The sequence below is a fragment of the Mustelus asterias genome, chromosome 16 (assembly GCF_964213995.1).
Source record: "Mustelus asterias chromosome 16, sMusAst1.hap1.1, whole genome shotgun sequence".
Taxonomy (NCBI): domain Eukaryota; kingdom Metazoa; phylum Chordata; class Chondrichthyes; order Carcharhiniformes; family Triakidae; genus Mustelus; species Mustelus asterias.
Window position 1 is genome coordinate 64,136,735 of NC_135816.1, and position 22,743 is coordinate 64,159,477.

General features: G+C 46.1%; 1 protein-coding gene across 1 annotated transcript in view; it reads left to right on the top strand.

The window, feature by feature from the left end:
- The window catches only part of LOC144505354 (receptor expression-enhancing protein 2-like), an 86,374-nt gene that overhangs the window by 57,959 nt on the left and 5,672 nt on the right, over positions 1–22,743 (top strand). The window contains exons 6-7 of the mRNA XM_078231475.1: positions 7,904–8,017; positions 15,408–15,555. Coding sequence (XP_078087601.1) covers positions 7,904–8,017; positions 15,408–15,555 — 262 coding nt within the window. The remainder of the gene's footprint in view (positions 1–7,903; positions 8,018–15,407; positions 15,556–22,743) is intronic.

Here is a 22,743-nt window from a genome sequence, read left to right on the forward strand (position 1 = left end):
TACAGAATAACTCATTAGTAACTGATATCATTCATTTGTAATTTAAAATCTCATTTTTTACTTTCACCCAACATCCAATCCTTCATATTGTATTTATCAAATGGGGACCGAATGATGAACTTCTTATTCATCTTCAGCATTCACTGGCTAGTGAGCACCATCTGATTTTGCTGAAAATGATTTGTTTGTAGAGGGAGTTCCATAGGCTGGAGAAGTTGTGTTATGAAGCTTGGCTGTGAATGCTGTTAAACCTTTTGAGATTAATGCAACTCTTTGAGATATAGTCCCAGCAGATCTTGTGTTTCTGACATAAATATAGATATCTGGTCTAAACTCTGCCACGTCTTGTGTTGCATGCAGTTGATAAAGTAATCTATTCTCAACTCTTCAATGTCAAGGAGAGAATTTCGGTCTGGAGTAGAGTAGACTGTCTTCATCAACTTGTGGAAATGCTGGCTTTGGACTGGGGTGGGCACAGTAAGAAGTCTCACAACACCAGGCTAAAGTCCAACAGGTTTATTTGGAATCACGAGCTTTCGGTGTGCTGCCCTTTCATCAGATGAGTCACCTGATGAAGCAGCAGTGCTCCGAAAGCTCGTGATACCAAATAAACCTGCTGGACTTTAACTTGGTGTTGTGAGACTTCTTAGTGTCTTCATCAAGGTCACTGGTCCAGTTCATTTCAGACTGTATTGAATTTGGGAGCAAGTGAAGTCACTTTTTTTTTCTCTGTCAGCGTTGTGTGTAATATTTCCGTTATTGACTAAATTGGGATTTGATTATAGAGACATTGCTGTTATTGACGAGCGGGCCTGAGCTTTCTTGTGGTTTCTCAGTATTTCCCCATTTTTAACCCAGCTTTAGTTGGCATGAACTACAAGTCATTGAGCTAACTGTGTGGGACTCTTCGAGAGTAAAAGTGATGGGAAACAAAATTTACTTTTAATACCCATGTCTTCTTGTGAATATTTTTGGCTTGCCCCTAGGCTACAGTTACACGGGAGGCAGCTACCCTCTCGATCAGTTTTCTAAGAAAAAGCTGTTGGACATTATTCTGATGTTGAATTGCCTAATTGAATTTTCCATAGGACTCTTTGTTCCTGAATGTGCATTTCAGTAAGTTTAAGTTTCTTTGTTAGTGTCTCAAGTAGGCTTACATTAACACTGCAATTAAGTTACTGTGAAAATCCCCTAGTCGCCACATCCCGGCGCCTATTCGGGTACACTGAGGGAGAATTTAACATGGCCAATGCACCCAGCCAGCACATCTTTGAGTGTGGGAGGAAACCGGAGCACCTGGGGGAAACCGACACAGACACAAGGAGAATGCACAGACTCCACACAGACCCAATCCGGGAATCAAACCCAGGTCCTTGGTTCTGTGAAGCAGCAGTGCTAACCACTGTGCTACCATGCCACCGCAAGCACGATCTCTGTAACTCCTTTGAGGTGCAGCATATGATTCTTCCCTCAAGGTGGACAACAGTAGTTGACCCACTTAGCAATTAATGAAACTATTTTCCATGAGTCTGAAAATCAGGCAGTTTGAAGGTAGTTTCACTATTATACCAATGCCAAGCTAATTCTTGGATCTTTCTAAACTGGGAATTGTCAGGAATAAAGGTTTACCTTTCCTTCTGATTGGCTGAGATTTCTTAACTGCAAAAGCATTTCCACTGATTAGCCAATGCTAATGGAATCCATTGTCAAACCAGGCCCATGAACCGGTGCTAATGTTTAGCTGTTTGGATGGGACATGCTCCACGTCAACACCAAGTATGGCCTGTTTTGTCTGAGCCCAGATGAAGCTTGGTTTCTGTGATTGGTTATCATGACTGCGATTCTCCCATCCCAAACCGCAACTTTTCTGGCGGGTCGGGGTGGGAGATGCGCGTCGCCGGCCTTGTTCCAGGATTTGTGCATGTGCCGGGGATGCATGCACATCTCCCAGAGCCGGCGAACAGTCGCCGGCCAGACCACGCTGGAAACTGGCGGGAAGGCAAGTAAGTAATTTGAATCTCATAGAGTCATAGAGGTTTACAGCATGGAAACAGGCCCTTCGACCCAACTTGTCCATGCCGCCCTTTTTTTTTAAAACCCTGAGCTAATCCCAATTACAGTAAGAGTTTTAACAACACCAGGTTAAAGTCCAACAGGGTTATTTGGTAGCAAATGCCATTAGCTTTCGGAGCGTTGCTCCTTTGTCAGATGGAGTGGAAATCTGCTCTCAAACCGGGCACAGAGACACAAAATCAAGTTACAGAATACTGGTTAGAATGCGAATCTCTACCGCCAACCAGATCTTAAAGATACAGACAATGTGAGGGGAGGGAGCATTAAGCACAGGTTAAAGAGATGTGTATTGTCTCCAGACAGGACAGCCAGTGAGATTCTGCAAGTCCAGGAGGCAAGCTGTGAGGGTTACTGATAGTGTGACATAAACCCAACATCACGGTTTAGGCCGTCAACACCAAATTCATCAGCCGCACTCACAAGACAGCACCGAACATCACCCAAGCACAACGCAACGCCATCCACGCTCTCAAGACCAACCGCAACATTGTCATCAAACCAGCAGACAAAGGAGGGGCCATCGTCATACTGAATAGAACAGATTACTGAAAAGAAGTGTACCGACAACTGAACAACGAGGAACACTGCAGACAGTTACCCACAGATCCGACCAAAGAACACACCCGTCAACTCAACACTCTGATCAAGACCTTTGATCCAGACCTTCAGAGCACCCTCCATGCTCTCATCCCACATACTCCCCGTGTTGGAGATCTCTACTGCCTCCTGAAGATACACAGGGCAAACACACCCGGCCGTCCCATCGTATCGGGCAATGGGACCCTGTGCGAGAACCTCTCCGGCTATGTCGAGGGCATCCTGAAACCCATTGTACAAAGAACCCCCAGCTTTTGTCACGACACTACGGACTTCCTACAGAAACTCAGCGCACATGGAGCAGTTGAACCAGGAGCCCTCCTCGTCACAATGGATGTCTCGGCACTCTACACCAGCATCCCCTACGATGATGGCATTGCTGCAACGGCCTCAGTACTCAACGCCGACAACTGCCAGTTTCCAGATGCAATTTTTCAATTCATCCGCTTCATCCTGGACCACAATGCTTCACCTTCAACAACCAGGGCTTCATCCAGACACATGGAACAGCCATGGGGACCAAATTCACACCTCAATATGCCAACATCTTCATGCACAGGTTCAAACAAGACTTCTTCACCGCACAGGACCTTCAACCGATGCTGTACACTAGATACATCGATGACATTTTCTTCCTTTGGACTCATGGTGAACAATCACTGAAACAACTATATGATGACATCAACAAGTTCCATCCCACCATCAGACTCACCATAGACTGCTCTCCAGAATTGGTTGCATTCTTGGACACACGCATCTCCATTAAGGATGGTCACCTCAGCACCTCATTGTATCGCAAGCCCATGGATAACCTCATGGTGCTCCACTTCTCCAGCTTCCACCCTAAACACGTTAAAGAAGCCATCCCTTACGGACAAGCCCTCCGTATACACAGGATCTGCTCGGATAAGGAGGATCGCAACAGACACCTCCAGACGCTGACAGATGCCCTCATAAAAACAGGATATGGCGCTCGACTCATCGATCGACAGTTCCGACGCACCACAGTGAAAAACCGCACTGACCTCCTCAGAAGACAAACACGGGACACGGTGGTCAGAGTACCCTTCGTCGTCCAGTACTTCCCCGGAGCGGAGAAGCTACGACATCTCCTCCGGAGCCTTCAACATGTCATTGATGAAGACGAACATCTCGCCAAGGCCATCCCCTCACCCCCACTTCTTGCCTTCAAACAACCGCACAACCTCAAACAGACCATTGTCCGCAGCAAACTACCCAGCCTTCAGACGAACAGTGACCACGACACCACACAACCCTGCCACAGGAACCTCTGCAAAACGTGCCGGATCATCGACACGGATGCCATCATCTCACGTGAGAACACCATCTACCAGGTACATGGTACATACTCTTGCAACTTGGCCAACATTGTCTACCTGATACGCTGCAGGAAAGGATGTCGCGAGGCATGGTACATTGGGGAAACCATGCAGACGCTACGACAACGGATGAATGAACACCGCTCGACAATCACCAGGCAAGAGTGTTCTCTTCTTGTGGGGGAGCACTTCAGTGGTCACGGGCATTCAGCCTCTGATCTTCAGGTAAGCGTTCTCCAAGGTGGCCTTCACGACACACGACAGCGCAGAGTTGCTGAGCAGTAACTGATAGCCAGGTTCCGCACACATGAGGACAGCCTAAACCAGGATGTTGGGTTTATGTCACACTATCAGTAACCCTCACAGCTTGCCTCCTGGACTTGCAGAATCTCACTGGCTGTCCTGTCTGGAGACAATACACATCTCTTTAACCTGTGCTTAATGCTCCCTCCATTGTCTGTATCTTTAAGACCTGGTTGGCTGTAGAGATTCGCATTCTAATCAGTATTCTGTAACTTGATTTTGTGTCTCTGTGCCCTGTTGAGAGCAGATTTCCACTCCATCTGACGAAGGAGTAGCGCTCCGAAAGCTAATGGCATTTGCTACCAAGTAAACTTGTTGGACTTTAATCTGGTGTTGTTAAAACTCTTACTGTATTTACCCCAGTCCAATGCCGGCATCTCCACATCATGACTAATCCCAATTGCCCGCATTTGGCCCATATCCCTCTATACCCATCGTAACCATGTAACTATCTAAATGCTTTTTAAAAGATAAAATTGTACCCGCCTCTACTACTACCTCTGGCAGCTTGTTCCAGACACTCACCACCCTCTGTGTGAAAAAATTGCCCCTCTGAACACTTTTGTATCTCTCCCCTCTCACCTTAACCCTATGCACTCTAGTTTTAGACTCCCCTACCATTGGGAAAAGATATTGACTATCTACCTTGTCCACGCCCCTCATTATTTTATAGACCTCTATCAGGTCACCCCTCAGCCTCCTACGCTCCAGAGAAAAAAGTCCCAGTCTATTCAGCCTCTCCTTATAACTCAATCCATCAAGTCCCGGTAGCATCCTAGTAAATCATTTTTGCACTCTTTCTAGTTTAATAATATCCTTTCTATAATATGTTTTTAATATGTTTTAAATGTCTTTTGCAATTCGTTATCAGGAACTTACCAGTCCCGATTGAATCTCCCACCCCGCCAGGAGTATTTCATTCCGGCGGGGTTTAGAGTAGTTCCTCACATTCAGGGAACTAGGGTGAGACACAGCCGGAATGAAGGGGGGGCCAATCGGGGCCTCCCCAGGGGGTTGGGCGGTGGGAGGGTGGTGCCCCCCTGGGCATGGGCACCCTGGCAGTGCCAGCCTGTGCCCCCTGGCACTGCCCAAGGGGCACAGTGTCCATGTCCAGGGGCACCTTGGCACTGTCCACTGGGCATGGGTCAGTGCCAAGGGGGCGGGGCCTATTGTAGGCAGGCCTGGGGGTGATCGGTGGGGGTGGGGGGTCCCGCTGCCACTCTGCATGGCAGTCGGTTTGGGATGGAGGGAGGGCAGTGATTGGGGCGGGCCTGCCTCCCGGGGGGACGGGGGGGGGGGGGGGGGAATCAGCGGGGTGGGGGGTCTGCCAGGGTGAGGGGGATGGGGGGATAGCCACTGCTGGGGGATGGGCTGGATATCGGGGCACTCCGGGGCAGGGTGGGGGGGGGGGGGGTGGGGTCAGGGCTGTCCCGGGAATTGTTGGGGGGGGCAGCGATTGGGTCATGGGGGGGGGGGGCTGGAGGGGCAGCACTGTGGGGGTCCTGGGCTGGCCAGCAATCGGGCTGGCCAGCAAACGGGGAGACTGACAGATCGGGGCCACTGCGCATGCACAGAGTTCCAGAACCGTCAAACTCCAGCGCGAATAGGCCCCGCCCCCCCTTGTTTTTTAATGAGATTCACCACTGGGACTTCTGCAGTACACAGAGTGGGGAGATTCGAGATTCTAGAAAAGTTTTCCCGCCAATTCAGCGCTTTTGGGAGAATTGCGGCCCATGATTCCAATCCAATACAGGAGCATTTTGTGGGACCTTTATTGTTTGTAATATATATAAATTAACTGGAGGAAAATGTAAGTCATCTGACTAGTAAGTTTGCAGATGACACAAAAATGGCAGAGTTGCAGATAGTATCAAAGGATACAGCAGGATATTGATGGATTGCAGACTCGGGCACAGAAGTGGCAGATGGAGTTTAATCCGGACAAATGAAGTGTGATGCATTTTGGAAGATCAAATTCAGGTGTGAATTATACAGTAATCTGCAGAACCTTTAGGACCATTGACATACATAGGGATCTGGGCATATAGGTCCAAAGATCCCAGAAAGTGGCAACACAGCTGGATAAGGTGACCAAGAAGGCATACAGCATGCTTGCCTTCATCGGCCGGGGCATTGAGTATAGAAGTTGGCAAGTTCTGTTACAGCTGTATAAAACTTTAGTTAGGCTGCATATGGAATATTGCATGCTGTTCTGATTGCTACACTCCCAGAAGAATATGGAAGCTTTGGAGAGAGTGCAAAGCAGGTTCACCAGGATTTTGCCTGGTCTGGAGAGTTTTTGGTCTGAGGAGAGGTTGGATAAACTCGGATTGTTTTCACTGGAAAGACAGAGGCTCAGGGGCGATCTGATAGAGGTCCAGAAAATGATGAGAGGCACAGACAGGGTGGATAGTCAGTGGCTTTTTCCCAGGCTGGAGGTGTCAATTACAAGAGGGCACAGGTTCAAGGTGAGAGAGGGAAAGTTTAGGAAAGTTTGTCACACAGAGAGTTGTGGGTGCCTGGAACGTGCTGCCGGTGGAGGTGGTGGAAACCGGCGTGTTAGCAATGCTCAAGGCATATCTTGATAGACACATGAATGGGAGGCAAACAGAGGGATGGAAACTGTGTGGGCAATAAGTAGTGGGTCTAAATAAGGATTAGGAATCGGTGCAGGCCTGGTAGGCCGAAGGGCCTGTTCCTGTGTTTTGTTCTCTCTCTCTGTTCTCTGTTTATGCCCTGGAATAGGATCCTGAAAGCATTCAAATATCACTAACCCAAAGTCTTCTGAGCTGAGACAGTGTGGCTTTGCATTGCCTGATTGGATAGCGGACACATGTCCTCTGGTCTTAATGAAGTTCACACAGGCAAAACTTTCCAAATTTCTCCACTCTACAAATTACGCTATCCTTTATTGATATTCTTGCCTTCAGCAACATCGCTTCATTATCACCCTGAGGTGACAGTAGGTATTGATGTGGAGTGCTATTCAGTGCTGTGAAGAGTAACACAGATCAGTGTAAAATGCAACACATCACTCACTATGTGAGGGTGGAGTGTGCAGCAGGTGACAATCAGAGGTTTAGAGGCACCTGTAGCTTTATGCCAACTATTCCCCCTTGCACATTTTCAAGACACTCTTGCTTTCTCTCCCCACTATATATTACTCTTTCTAACTGAGTGGGTGGACAAGTTGGGGATTTCTCCAAGTGCTACTCTTTGGAGAGTTACAAATTTAAATGGATAAATTACTGGGTTCCTATGCCACCTCAGGCTGCACAAGGGATGCCCCTGTTTCTGCTCCCGGAGTAAAAAATTGTAAGTCAGCCACCCTGAATGTTACTTTCCTTAGAAACATAATAGGATTGATGACCCTGAGGTGAGAAAACGCAGTAGACTTTAAATAAGTGTTTTCTGACATGAATGAAGATATCTGCATTGGAGCTGCAACTAGACTCTCCTTTTCATGTGATACTCATGGACAATGTAAAGCTGTTTCTGCAGCATGTTGAGTTACCTTTGCCCTCTTTTGTTGTAGATTTCAACAGGATGTTGGTCATTTTGATTTTAATTCTTCTCTTTCCTGTCTGTAGGAAATTGATGAATACATAAGCCAAGCCAAAGATCGCAGCTATGAGACCATGATGCGGTTTGGGAAACGCGGACTCAATCTCGCTGCCAATGCTGCAGTCACAGCTGCAGCTAAGGTAATTGTAGGCTTTCTTAGCCTGGGGGCTTTACTACGCTGTGTCAATGAATTGTCGTGCACCACTTCTGTCAGTGGACTTCTTGCAGAGGTAAAACTCCCTAACTCTGCCGGCTGGAGATGAATTAATTCCGACCATTCTCACTGCAAGTGTTTGCCTCGTCTCCAACAGAAAGGTGTTACAAAATGAGGCAACGTAAAGTCACACTCAAGTCCGACATGGTAGGCGTGATGAGTACCTTCACTACTAAGAGTCTATAGTGGTTTTATTGAGAGTTTAAAATACCAAGGCCAGAGTTCTCCAATCTCACACAGCCCGCAACCACTGCCAGCGAGAACAGAGAATTTGACGCTCAGCCAAATCACCATTCACATGCGCAGGACTGGATAATCCAAACCGCGGGTGAGGTGGGAGAATCCTGGCCCACTACTTCATCCACACGTAATGAGCATGAGGATTGGAACCGACAATGTCTGTATCATTCTCCTTCAGGGAAGCTGGATTGGATGAAGAGGCAAATTAACTCTTCATTGCTTCCCCCTGCACCTCCCCAACAGAGGCAAGAGCATTGGGAGGTACAGTGGAATAGCATCATCACTTTTTCACACCTCTTACAAGACAAAGGGAGACTATGCTAATCCTGTTAACACCATATCCAACTCAGACAAATGGAGTGGAAGTTCTCTTGCTGTTAGGTGTAAAAGTCCAATGTAATAAAAGTTGGCAAAGTCTCCAGGAGTGTTTCAATCCTCCATACTGCGATCTCTCAAAAAAAAAATCAGATGGCACCCCAGCTTTTAATAATACAGGTTTGGTGTAAAAGTGGAGAGCGATAATGTGAAATATATTTGTCATTTATTTGGACACAATTATACTGGAGCGCCTAATTTTAGGTTCATCACTTTAGGTAGGATGTCAAGTCCATTTCAGAGATGGTGCAGAAAGTTCACTAAGATAACTTTAATCTTGAAAGGTTTTAATTATAAGGAGACATGAGTGAAACTGGGTTTCTTAAACCAACTACCGCAGAATAGTGCTTCATTGAAGATGAAAATGTATCCGAAGGTGCAGTAGATTGAAAGTGGCATCATACTTGCAGTAATAGTTAATAAATAACTGACACAATGATTGTCCTCTTGCCTGACAGATACAAGAAAAGGCCCTGAGGAAACAGGCTCTTTGTGTGTCTTTTATTGCAATTACAGAACCTTATTACTATTGTGTCCTTATTTAGGTGGCTTTTTCAGTGCCTTTTAGTGACCTTTATTTCATAATCGTCTTCGGGGGATATGTTTTCTTCACTGAAACATAGGGCAGTCACAGGGAATCCGTGTGCTTTAACTGTAATATGAAGGTAAGTTTTGATTCCTGCTTGATAGGATTGCACTCCCAATTCAGCGTGGCATGGTGAAAGAAGTCAGGCTAAGGAAATGGAAGGGTATTTTAGCTGTGCCTGTCATTATGTCACCAGCTTTGTCCCCAGGCTTTGACAGACCTACCTGTCATTTAGCAAGAGCCAACTGCCACACAGGCTCCAGGTAAGTAGGAGCCCAGTTAATGCCCAGGAAGGCCTGAAACTACAATCTGCAACTTGCAGCTCATGTCCCATCTTACACTGCGTTACATCTTGGCTTGTACACTTTCAACAGTTTTCCTCACGGAGTCTTCAGCCCACCTATGATAGTTACCTCCAAATTACATGTTTCATTTAATGCTGAATAGTCTTGCAACTATTTTCTGCTTTTCCCTTGTATGTATGTGTCACCTTCACGCTGACCTTTTTGGCCAGGCCATTTCACCTTTGTTGTAAGCAGGTCAGTGCCACTTTTCAGTATGAAAATGTGACAATACTGTGCCTTTAAGAAATATATTTTAATGATGTTTCTCTGTAGGATGTTTCGAGCAGTCCCAGGCATTTTATCGGAGCCATTTTGTCTACAACCGGTATCCTCTACTGTTACTGAAGCAGTATAATTGATACAATGTTTGTTTTAATTGGAACTAATGCAGTGTTCTGTTGTTTTAGTGTTCCTCTAGGATTGCATAGTAGAGCTTGATTGGGATAATTGACAGGTCAGGTCATATGACTGGGGACAGCTAGGCTTTCACAGAGAATTCCAGCTTCGTTGCTGTTTCAGAAAGTTTGATAGTGGAAGGAGCTGAGAGAGGACTTACCCTGGCGGAGCGGATGGGAGGGTGAGAGCAACGCTGACTTCCTAGGCAATGGCCTCCCAGGCTAAAGAGGTGTGCTTCCTGGTAACACCCCTTGGGTACAGGACTCCTCGAATAAGGGCCTCTAGGGCCTTGGCAGTGAAAGCAGGTGTTGCCTTCTTGCAGCTGCTCACCTTTTGCCTCTGGATCCTGGACACACTGCATGGTCTGGTGAAGCCAAGTGGGCTGGAGGGAGTGATAACAGTGTACTGTATTGGTGTTTAAATATGGCATCGGGACATTCAAAGCTGCCAACTGAGGGCAGATGGACGAATCAGCTGCTGGCCCACCAGAAGAGTTGGAGGGGAACTCGCCTGTGCATAATTGTTGAGGTTCCAAGTGCTCAAAACAAGGCTCAAAACAAGGGTAAGGTGGAATACTCCCCAATTACCTGGATGGGTACAGATGCAATGATGTGCAAGAAGCTTGACGCACAATTGAGGATAGAATAGTCCACTTTATCTGTCCTCTGTATTAACCTCATTTATCATTATGGCAACATTTATTCTCACGTCCAGGATGCATTTGTAGTAGCTCACTGAATTGATTTTATAGGTACCTTTTAATCTAACTTCTACCATCAGGAAGGACAAAAGCAGCAAATTCTCCTGCCGATTAATCGCCATCATAACTTAGACATATATATCTTGGTCGCCTGCATCAGAGTCCTGGAACTCCCAACCCAGCACCATAATAGGAGCACCATCAGCACGAGGAGACCCAACATCATTTTCTAGGCCAACCAGGGATTGTTAATAAACGCAGCCTTCCCAATGACATTGGCATTCCTAGAATAAATAATAGAATTGTCCACAAGACAACCCTTTTAGCAGAGATAGCATCTCTAATAATATGATCATGGTAATATATGTATGTAGATGAGCGAATGAGCCAGTGAATTAAGATAATTAGGAACACGATAGTACTAGCTTTGGACCCACTTTATCTGTACTCCAGGCCATAGGACATTGACGATGGCCTGTTCAAACTGACCCAAAGATCTAAAATAAAGGTTTGTTCCCTATTGGTCAGTTTCAGGAGAGACCCAAGAGTCCACCCAGCATCCCATCTTGCATGTGAAAAATTTAATATTCATCATGCCTATTGTTGAAATGTTGGTTTGTGCTTTTCCATTTTCAAAAGATAATGTGACTGCAGTTACAAGTGGCAGTAATGTATTATAGACCCATATGAACATTGGAAAGAGCTGATTTGTAAGATCGCAACATGTACACTGGAATTTTACCAATCTGCCTGTCTCAGGAATCGGTGCAGGCAAGGAACGGACCATGGAAAGGTCCATTGATCTTGGACAGGATTTTACAGTTTCAGGATGATCGAGGCCATAGTCTAAGTTACAGTGAGACAGGAAGAGTGGCAACTCATGATGATATGCCTGTCTACTGGTGAAATAGTGGTTAACTTTATCATTGCAGATATCCTTACACCATTAAACTTCTTTCTTACTCACTGCATAAGATAAAGGTGCATGATGTTATGGGTAATGTATTAGCATGGATAGAGGATTGGTTAACTAACAGAAAGCATAGAGTGGGGGTAAATGGGTGTTTTTTTGGTTGGCGATCAGTGACTAGTAGTGTGCCTCAGGGATCAGTGTTGGGATCGCAATTGTTTACAATTTACATAGATGATTTGGAGTTGGGGACCAAGTGTAGTGTGTCAAAATTCGCAGATGACACTAAGATGAGTGGCAGAGCAAAGTGTGCAGAGGACGCTGAAAGTCTGCAAAGAGAGATAGATAGTCTAAGTGAGTGGGCGAGGGTCTGGCAGATGGAAACAATGTTGGTAAATGTGAGGTCATCCATTTTGGTAGGAATAACAGCAAAATGGACTATTATTTAAATGGTAAAAAATTGCAGCATGCTGCTGTGCAGAGAGATCTGGGTGTCCTTGTGCAAGAATCACAAGGAATTGGTTTGCAGGTGCAGCAGGTAATCAACGCGGCAAATGGAATTTTGTCCTTCATTGCTAGAGGGATGGAGTTTAAAAACAGCGAGGTTATGTTGCAGCTGTATAAGGTGCTGGTGAGGCCACACCTGGAGTACTGTGTACAGTTTTGGTCTCCTTACTTGAGAAAGGATATACTGGCACTGGAGGGGATGTAGAGGAGATTCACTAGGTTGATTCCGGAGTTGAGAGGGTTGGCTTATGAGGAGAGACTGAGTAGACTGGGACTATACGCTTTGGGATTCAGAAGAATGAGGGGAGATCTTACAGAAACATATAAGATTATGAAGGGAATAGATAAGGTAGAAGCAGGGAAGTTGTTTCCACTGGCAGGTGAAACTAGAACTAGGGGGGTATGGCCTCAAAATAAGGGGGAGCAGATTGAGGACTGAGTTGAGGAGGAACTTCTTCACACAAAGGGTTGTGAATCTGTGGAATTCCCTGCCCAGTGAAGCAGTTGAGGCTACCTCATTGCATGTTTTTAAGGCAAGGATAGATAAATTTTTGAACAGTAAAGGAATTAAGGGTCATGGTGAGTGGAGCTGAGTCCACAAAGATCAGCCATGATCTTATTGAATGGCGGAGCAGGCTCGAGGGGCCGAATGGCCTACTCCTGCTCCTAGTTCTTATGTTCTTATGACTCTGTCCAATAACCAGCTATTGGACTGCATAAAGCTCCTGTTGATTGATTTCCCTCCTTTACTTCAATTCCTTCACAAGCAGTAAAGAAGCTTCAGAAGATAGTGATACTTTGCTCCCATGACAGTGCAGTTGATCAGTATTCCTATCACAGCCATTTGGACGTTTGCGCCAAGCAAGAGTTAAGGAAGCACTTTAAGTAGCAGCTGCAGCTTCAAACTATTTCCTGCCTGATTATGCAGCTTGCACTCATGAATATTGTTTAGTAAGTTCCTTATGGCAGCCTAATCTGGATAAGAATTCTCACAACACCAGGTTAAAGCCCAACAGGTTTATTTGGTAGCAAAAGCCACAAGCTTTCGAAGCGCTGCCCCTTCATTAGGTGAGTGGGATTTCAGTTCACAAACAGGGCATATAAAGACACAAACTCAATTTACAAAATAATGGTTGGAATGCAAGTCTTTACAGGTAATCAAGTCTTAAAGGTGCAGACAATGTGAGTGGAGAGAGCATTAAACACCGGTTAAAGAGATGTGTATTGTCTCCAGACAGGACAGTGAGTGAGATTTTGCAAGCCCAGGTAAGTCGTGGGGGTTACAGATAGTGTGACATGAACCCAAGATCCCGGTTGAGGCCGTCCTTATGTGTGCGGAACTTGGCTATCAGTCTCTGCTCAGCGACTCTGCGCTGTCATGTGTCGTGAAGGCCGCCTTGGAGAACGCTTTCCCGAAGATCAGAGGCCGAATGCCCGTGACCGCTGAAGTGTTCCCCACCAGGAAGAGAACACTCGTGCCTGGTGATTGTCGAGCGGTGTTCATTCATCCGTTGTCGTAGCGTCTGCATGGTCTCCCCAATGTACCATGCCTCGGGACATCCTTTCCTGCAGCGTATCAGGTAGACAACGTTGGCCGAGTTGCAAATGTATGTACCGTGTACCTGGTGGATGGTGTTCTCACGTGAGATGATGGCATCCATGTTGATGATCCGGCACGTCTTGCAGAGGTTGCCTGTGGCAGGGTTGTGTGGTGTCGTGGTCACTGTTCTTCTGAAGGCTGAGTAGTTTGCTGCGGAAAATGGTCTGTTTGGGGTTGCGTGGTTGTTTGAAGGCAAGAAGTGGGGGTGTGGGGATGGCCTTGACGAGATGTTCATCTTCATCAATGACATGTTGAAGGCTCCGGAGAAGATGTTGTAGCTTCTCCGCTCCGGGGAAGTACTGGACGAAGGGTACTCTGTCCGTCGTGTCCCGTGTTTGTCTTCTGAGGAGGTTGGTGCGGTTTTTCACTGTGGCGCGTTGGAACTGTCGATCGATGAGTTGAGCGCCATATCCTGTTCTGATGAGTGCATCTTTCAGCGTCTGGAGGTGTCTGTTGCGATCCTCCTCATCTGAGCAGATCCTGTGTATATGGAGGGCATGTCCGTTGGGGATGGCTTCTTTAACGTGTTCAGGGTGGAAGCTGGAGAAGTGGAGCATCATGAGGTTATCCGTGGGCTTGCGGTACAGTGAAGTGCTGAGGTGACCATCCTTGATGGAGATGCATGTGTCCAAGAATGCAGATGATTCCGGAGAGTAGTCCATGGTGAGTCTGATGGTGGGATATAACTTGTTGATGTCATCATATAGTTGTTTCAGTGACTGTTCACCATGAGTCCAAAAGGAAGAAAATGTCATCGATGTATCTAGTGCATAGCATCGGTTGAAGGTCCTGTGCGGTGAAGAGGTCTTGTTCAAACCTGTGCATGAAGATGTTGGCATATTGAGATGCGAATTTGGTCCCCATGGCTGTTCCGTGTGTCTGGATGAAGAACTGGTTGTTGAAGGTGAAGACATTGTGGTCCAGGATGAAGCGGATGAGTTGTAAAATTGCAGCTGGAGACTGGCATGTGACATGTGAGGCATGTGACCAGGTGGTGGCTATTCGAGGATCCTGAATATTCTCCTGAGAAGCAGATTGTGAAGATTTGCACCCTCCCCCTGCCCCCCAAGATTGTCTGTCTCTTTGATCTGTCATGATATGGAGATGCCGGCATTGGACTGGGGTAAACACAGTAAGAGTTTTAACCACACCAGGTTAAAGTCCAACAGGTTTATTTGGTAGCAAATTGGACTTTAACCTGGTGTTGTTAAAACTCTTACTGTGTTTACCCCAGTCCAACACCGCCATCTCCACATCATGACTACCATTAACACCGCAAACGAAAGCTAATGGCATTTGCTACCAAATAAACCTGTTGGACTTTAACCTGGTGTTGTTAAAACTCTTTGATCTGTAGCATGTAATTCAGAAATGACCAATTATTTCTGACGCACAGTTGAAACCTTTTAATTTATAACCTTAACAAAGTACCTTCACCTCTGCTCAGTATGATAGGTAAAACTGTCCTGAATTTTGATTTTCAAAAATAAGTATTTAAATTAAGACTTGCCTTTTGAATTCAAGGGAGCCAAGTATCGAGCCTTTCAGACTGACGAGGAGACTAACTTCCAGTTGTGTCCCCTCTCACCATTATTCAGAGTTAATTGTGATGCTGCTGTCAGATTTCACCCTGTTGATAAGATCACTTTATTGCTCAGGGTCAAGGCGTGCTCTCGGACAAGCTGCGGAGTTTCAGCATGCAGGATCTGACACTGCTCAGAGATGAAGACGCGATCCACCTGCGCAGCACTGACCCCCTCATGAGAACTTCCATCGGCAACATTCCAGAAATGATCAATGATCCTGGTGAGTTTCAGAAAAACTCTTTTCAATACACATTATTGCTATGGTCGTTAAACCAACCACAAGGGGAAACAAAATCCAATAGATATAAGCAGAGGTTCCAATCTTGTGTTCACTGATAAATGATGGTGCAATGATGTATTGAGGAATCGTTGTGGACATAATATTCATCATTCCTATTTCAATCAGGTTTGGAGGTTCAGACTCAGTGATTTGTCTCCCCTGGCCACTCCTCCATGCTTCTAAAACCCTGCTTTGAGGAGCAGTATGTCATCCTACAGTGCCCTCAGGCCCAGCACAGATCATCAATTCATCCGACCTTCTCTTAACCTTAATTAAAATGTAACTGGGATGGAAGTGACTTCTGGTAAGGGGCCACACAAACATGACACAGTCACCAGCCTTCAGAAAAGGCCCGTTTGCTGTTTCCACTCCTTCCCTCCCCATAACCATTCATGTTCTCACGGTGACAGAGTGCTTTGGTTCTGATAAGGTTGTTTGCAAATTATCTTTCATGATTGGTGTTAACGAGGTTCAGCAGCAATGATCTCGTTAACTGTAGCTGTTCTATCCTGAGAATGTCCAAGGCCAGCTGATTATACACATGGAATGTGCTGCAAACAATCAGCAGCTCAGGCAGACTTTGCGGAGAGAGAGAGAGAAAGAGACACACACAGAGTAAGAGACATGGGCATTCCTCATTGAGAGGACAAAGAGACATTGCTATCTGTAGATAAATTTTACGGCCTCTCTTGTCCTGAAACTGTAAAATCTCGACCGAGTTGAACGGACCTTCCCATTGTCCACTCGCTCCGATTCCTGTGCCAGACGGGGCGGTCAAATTCTGGCCTGCAAAGTGAGAGACAGAGTGAGAGACAGAATTCATGTTTCAGGGCAATGGTCTTATTTTGTCCTGAAATGTTAGGCAGCATTTTCCTTCTGGGATCAGGAAACAGGATTGTGTAAGCACATGCCCCCATTTAAAGACATCACACTGGCCATTTGTATAAAAAATGGTTGCAGCAGGAGAGGCAGAGGCCTGCTCCCCAGGGCAGGGCTGACCTTCAGTTCTCCAACGCTTGGAGGCCATGAGGGAGAGGAGAGAGAGAGAGGCCATCTGCAGATGAAATGTAGTCTGAAGGAATTGAGTCCAGTGCCGGAGAATGCTCAATGACCTTTGCTCTAGAAAAGTGAGTGCAGCACCAGACCCTGATGAGAGGTCTCTAAGTATTGAGTCTCCAGCAGACACTCCAGCTGAGAAACCTGAGGGCACATGCTGATCCTGAATATAGGGGAAATATGTGGCCAGGGCATTTAATGACCACCAGCAATACTCAGAACCACAGTGTGAAAGAGATCTAGCAACATTGATACATGCAACTTCTTATATCAATGAGATATGGCATTGGTGCCATATCCTTCTCTCTTTTGCCCATACAGGTGAAAAGAGTGCACAGTCCCAGGGGAAGGACTCACCATTAGAGGAGTGAGTGCCTCATCCCCATGGCGAGAAGAGAGCCATGGAAATTGCCAGGGTGACCCCTCAGGAGTAGGTTGAAGGAGGAGAGATGGGCATTCCTCATTGAGAGGCCAAAGAGACATTGCTATCTGTAGATAGAGTGCAATCCTCCCTGTCCTACAGCATGCCAAAGCCTCAGCTGTAGTGGGAAGCCTCAGCATTGCAGAGGCTGCTCCCTCTCCAAGAGTAGTTCTCATGGCCTCTTCTTGTGTCTCCCATGGGTTTTGTGATGGAGGGGAATCTCTTGAGCCCGAGGACACTGGGGTCCTCTTGGAAAATTAAGACAGCAGAGCTAGCACCATCATATCTTACAACAGCAAGCATCAGTGGAGATAGACTCTCATCGCTGGGTCCTCATGTGTGATGACATTGGGTGGCACTGGTTGAAGAGCACAGCACTAGTGTGCAGCAGGAGGCGAGAGAGACAGAGCTAGTTGTGGGAAGTTCCCCCTGAGGATGAAGGACAAAAATAGTTATGCTCAGCTGGGCATAGGTGAGAGAAAGTTTTACATAGACCAGCAGCAACATATGTGTGACCACATTCCAGAGTTCGCTGAGGCGCATGAGCTGAGAAAAAAGAACTCCATCTAGTTCAACTGCACCACCATGGTTCAGAGCTTTGACTGTATGAGCTCCTTCACTGAGAGAACGATCAACCTCATGGAGGGTCATATGTGGCTGCATTCAGAGCAGACATAGGAGCAATGTGCTAATGTGCACGGAGTGTATGCCACACTCTGTAGCATTGAATGGTCACTGGCACAAACGCTGCAAAGATGTTTGGAGTGGATGCCATTTGCACCCCAGCTGGGGTGCCAACTAAAGTCTGAGGCAGTCACCAAAGAGGGGGTGCCATACCTTGGGATGCCAACATCATCACCAGCTTCCTTGGACTCTCTGACTGAGGACCCAACAGTTCAGTAGGGCCCAGTGATGGAGGCTGCCCTGCATTGCCCTTGAGGCAGCAGCAACTGGAAATGTCCCCAATGGTATCTGCACATCAAGGGCAGCCATCGCATGCATCTCAGCCATGAACTGAGCAGCTGCCTTCACCTCGTTTGAGGCCATCAGGGGAGTACCATGCAGAAGTGGCCAAGAATGGTGGCCACCATGTTGAGCAGTGTGCTGAGTAGTTCACTGGAGTTTGCTTCATTTATAAACACGCACTTTGTAACTTTGACACTTAAGAAGGTGAGTAGCCACCTCTTCAAGTGAGTTCCCATGTTGCCTAGAATCCTTCACGGAGTTTGGTGGAGTGAGGAGCCTGGCACCATGGACGGCCAGGGGATGAAGGAGCCACGGCCAGGAAGGTGAGCACACACATGGAGGCAGCTCCTGTGGTTACAATCCAGCTGAACTTTAAAGGAGTAGAAGCTCTTTCTTGTTGATGAATCACACTGGCTGCTCAGTCAACAACTTGGTGGTAACATGGATGATGCCCTGCACCTAGGGGTATCCAACGATGGAGGCAAATCCCGTTTCTCTTTGTGCCTATGAGGGCCCACCTGTCTGAAATTATATGAACAGTCCAGCTCTTGCACTGAGGGAGGGCATCAACGACCTGCGGGTTGCAATAATGTGCAGCCGTGTGTGAGATGCCACCAGCGTCTGCAGTGGCTTGGAGAATCTTTGGAAGAAACCAGATGTTCAAGAGCACAGTGAGTTTGACAGTTCGTGGTAAGCAGTGCTGTGAGTTGTGAGCTCTTTTGTGACACAGATAGAAATCTCGAGTTACCACCTCACTATCAGCTTTCTCCTTGCGTTACTCACAATAGTCTCTGGAACCTTAATGCCTCCACTAGCATCCCGAAAATGTCAAGTGGGTCACAATCCCCTATTCTGCCTGAGCACATACAGACCACTCTCCCTTCAATCTCTACACACCCGATGGTAACTCAGTGCCCCTCCCAGCCACCCTTCCTTTTATAAGCCCACTTGATATCTTGGTGTGTCTGTCTATGGCTCTCTGTTTCGTTGTCACCTCGATGCAGCTAGACTGTTCCCAGTTCAATGTTCAACCCATGTACTACTACCACCTCCACCCCCCCGCCCCCCCCCCCCAAAAAAATCCACTTTCACTTTAATGACCTTGCAATGAGTTCAATAACATTAATTGGCCCCATTCCCAAATCGGGCAGGTTTCTGGATTCACTTTCCCCCAAACTGAAGAAACTTGCCATCAGTAGGAATGAAGTGAAGTGGGCATGTTGGCACGTGGGGCTATTTATAGCATCTGCCTGCCTCCAATCCCACCCCTGCCTGTCAACTCAGTTTCTTTCTCCACAGACCTGTTAATTATTTCCAGCATTTTCTGATATTATTTCAGATTTCCAACTTGTGTCGTATTTTGCTTTTGACTGATTATGTGCATATTTAAATGATAATCCTGGCCATTATTGATTTGATCTTGGGCTGTGTAAAATTTCATTTTGGCAATATCGTCTTGTGCTGTCAACTGACATTGTTGAAAATGTTTCATATTCATTCTTGGTAGCGTTCATTATTCATCACGTTTGGACTAAATGTGGAAAAATGGGCTCATTTTGACTGCATTAATGTGAATGGGTTAAAAGCGAATCGCCTGTCTGTTGTATATCTCCTCATTTTTTATTACCAATATAATGAAACTGGGAGAATTGTAAAATAGTCTGCTGATTTACTGGCACCCTACGACATGCAGTCAAAATAACCCCCAGTATAATTTCATATGTTCAAAGAGTTTCCGTACAGAATTAAACTACATGATAATGGGAAGAGGCAAAGACGTGACCCTGGAAATTCAGTGAGCTACAGCTACTGAGAGGTTCAAATAGTTCAGCTGAGTGCTGCAGGAGCTCTGCACTACCTCAGTGTCACATGGTCTGAATAAACATGAGGTCTGCTTGAACGGAGTGAAAAAGATTAGTTGCTTGGCTTCAGTGTTTGGCAAAAGCTGCTCAGTGGCGCCGTATGTGTGTGGAATATTGATGAGCTCTTTTGTAGCCTGATAAGTAGCCAGTCAGACATTAGCTCAGCTCTATATGGACCAGAGTAAGTCCAAGTTCTGCCTTCTCCACCATTCATTGGACATCCCTCCATTGTGCCTGCTCAGTTAATGATCACTGATGCAGACACGCAACGAGCACTGTCCACCATCCTGTGCCAGTAGTCTTTGGATAAAGGAGATTTGTTGGCAGTTCATGGTAACAGTTGATTCATTGCAGGAAAACAGAGTGTGCTCTGTTGTCTGCAAGAAGCAAGGTTAGCAGTTAAGCTGTGCCAGGGACATGGGGGATGACATCAATATGGTTATGGATGTACAACATGAGATGGATTTGGATGTTTAAGTGGATGAATGTTCAGATTTATAGTCTGGTCTAGAATAAGCTGAAGGTGTGTGCATCATATATCCATAAACATGCACATATACACTTAATGCAGTCAGTGTGATTTATTAATCTGTGACAATGTACTGGAATCAGTCGTCCAAAGAGACCCTGTGATTGACTGACTGGGCTCACAATAGTGCAGACACTGGCTTATATTTTCCTCTTCATTCCACCAGCTTCTGAGTATAGTTTAAGCAGGAAATTGGATAAAAACATAGAATCTCAACAGTGCAACAGGAGGCCATCCGGCCCATTAAGACTCCGAAGGAGCATTTCACCCAGGTGCTCTCTCCCACCCTTTCTCCATAACCCTGTGCATTTATCCTGGCTAATCCACCTACCCTGCACATTTTTGGACTGTGGGAGGAAACCGGAGCACCCGGAGGAAACCCACGCACACACAGAGAGAATGTGCAAACTCCACACAGACAGTGACCCGATGATGGAACTGAACCCGGGTCCCTGGTTCTGTGAGGCAGCAGTGCTAACCACTGTGCCACCATGCTGTTCATGCTGCTTGACCATCTCCTGCTCACCTCAACCACCCTTGGTATATTTGAACAGACCTTATTATAATTAGGGACAGTAGATGAGGTTATGTGATAGGAACCATTTCCTGTCCTGTGTGTATTAGCAATTCCTCTACATCCCTGACTTCCAGCATTGCTCTGGGCTGTGGGGAGATTTATATTCCCCAACAGAGTTGAATATATCACAGGAAGATTTATTGATCTCCCCTCCCCACCCCAAGTGTAAAATATTTTTCCAAAAATAGATTTGGACTTTCCTTAGCTACCCCAGAAGCCACTTTTAAATCTGCTACAAGCTTTCCTTCACCCACTTACATCCAACTTACTTCCCACTGCAGAAAATTGGTCAGCTTCAGAGCCACATGCTTGTGGCAGGTCGGATGTCTCAACCCACTACATCTTTGGCAGTGGAACACCAAATGGTTGTTCACAGGATGTGGGCATTGCAGGCTAGGCCTGAATCAATAATTGCCCTTGTGAAGGTGTTGGTAAGCTGCCTTTTTGAACGGCTATAGTCCATGTAGTGTAGGAACACCCACAGTGCTGTGAAGGAGGGAGTTCTGGGATTTTGACCCAATGACAATGAAGGGACGGCGATATGGTTCCATGTCAGGATGGTTTTGTGCCATGAGGACATAAGCTATTACTCTGTAACTGGTGGACTTGAAAACTGAATAGATTTGCACATAAGTTAAAATAAAAAGTTTATTTATTTTTAGTCACAAGTAAGGCTTATATTAACACTGCAATGAAGGTACTGTGAAATTCCCCTAGTCGCCACAGTTCGGCGCCTGTTCGGGTCAATGCACCTAACCAGCACGTCTTTGAGAATGTGGGAGGAAACCGGAGCACCCGAAGGAAACCCACACAGACATGGGGAGAACGTGCAAACTCCACACAGACAGTGACCCAAGCCAGGAATTGAACCCGGGTCCCTGGCGCTGTGAAGCAGCAGTGCTAACCACTGTGCTACTGTGCCGCCCCTCATTCATGTGTTCATTCATGTGTGCCGAGTATGTAGGATTTCTCATTGTGCGGGTCGCATTCAGCATGGCATTTGAGGCTTTTGTATCTCTTCTTGTATGGATGGCAATAGGTTTGGTATATAAGGTTCATTCTTTTTGAGTTGGCTCAAGGTGTGGTATAAAGGGTCCATACTTGTGTGATGCATTAAACCTTCATGGGTAAGCCTGGTACATAAACACAATCACATAATTGGATAGAGGTTCTTTGGAGCTAATTAATAAATGTTTATGAGACTCACACAAACCTGAAGCCTCAAAAAAACCTCTAAAACTACCCTCCAAGTTTAAAGCCTAATGTATCAAGCAATGATGATGATGACATGCTGGATTTATGACCTTTGCTGGCAATATGCAAGTCCCCACCAGTGGCTTAAAAACGTTGCTACACAAGCAACCAGAGCACTAAATTGCCTTCGATGTTAAAATGTTCTGAGCAATTTCTGCCCCATCTCCAATCTTTTAATCCTTGTTTTTCTCTTTTGTGCTTCAAACCGGAAATTATGTGTAAGTTGCAATTTCTCCGTTGAGCATTTATTGTATATACTTTTCTCTGATCATTCAATTAGCAATGGCACAGCCACACTTCTTTATTAGTCATTAGAGGGAAACATATGTTTATGCAGGATCACTTGATAAAGGAACATACTTCCCCTACTGAATGCAATGAAGCTTCAGATGTGTGTTAATCATTTCTATCAATGTAGCAAGACTCAGACATATTTGGACTTGGACTAAGAAATGACAAGTGA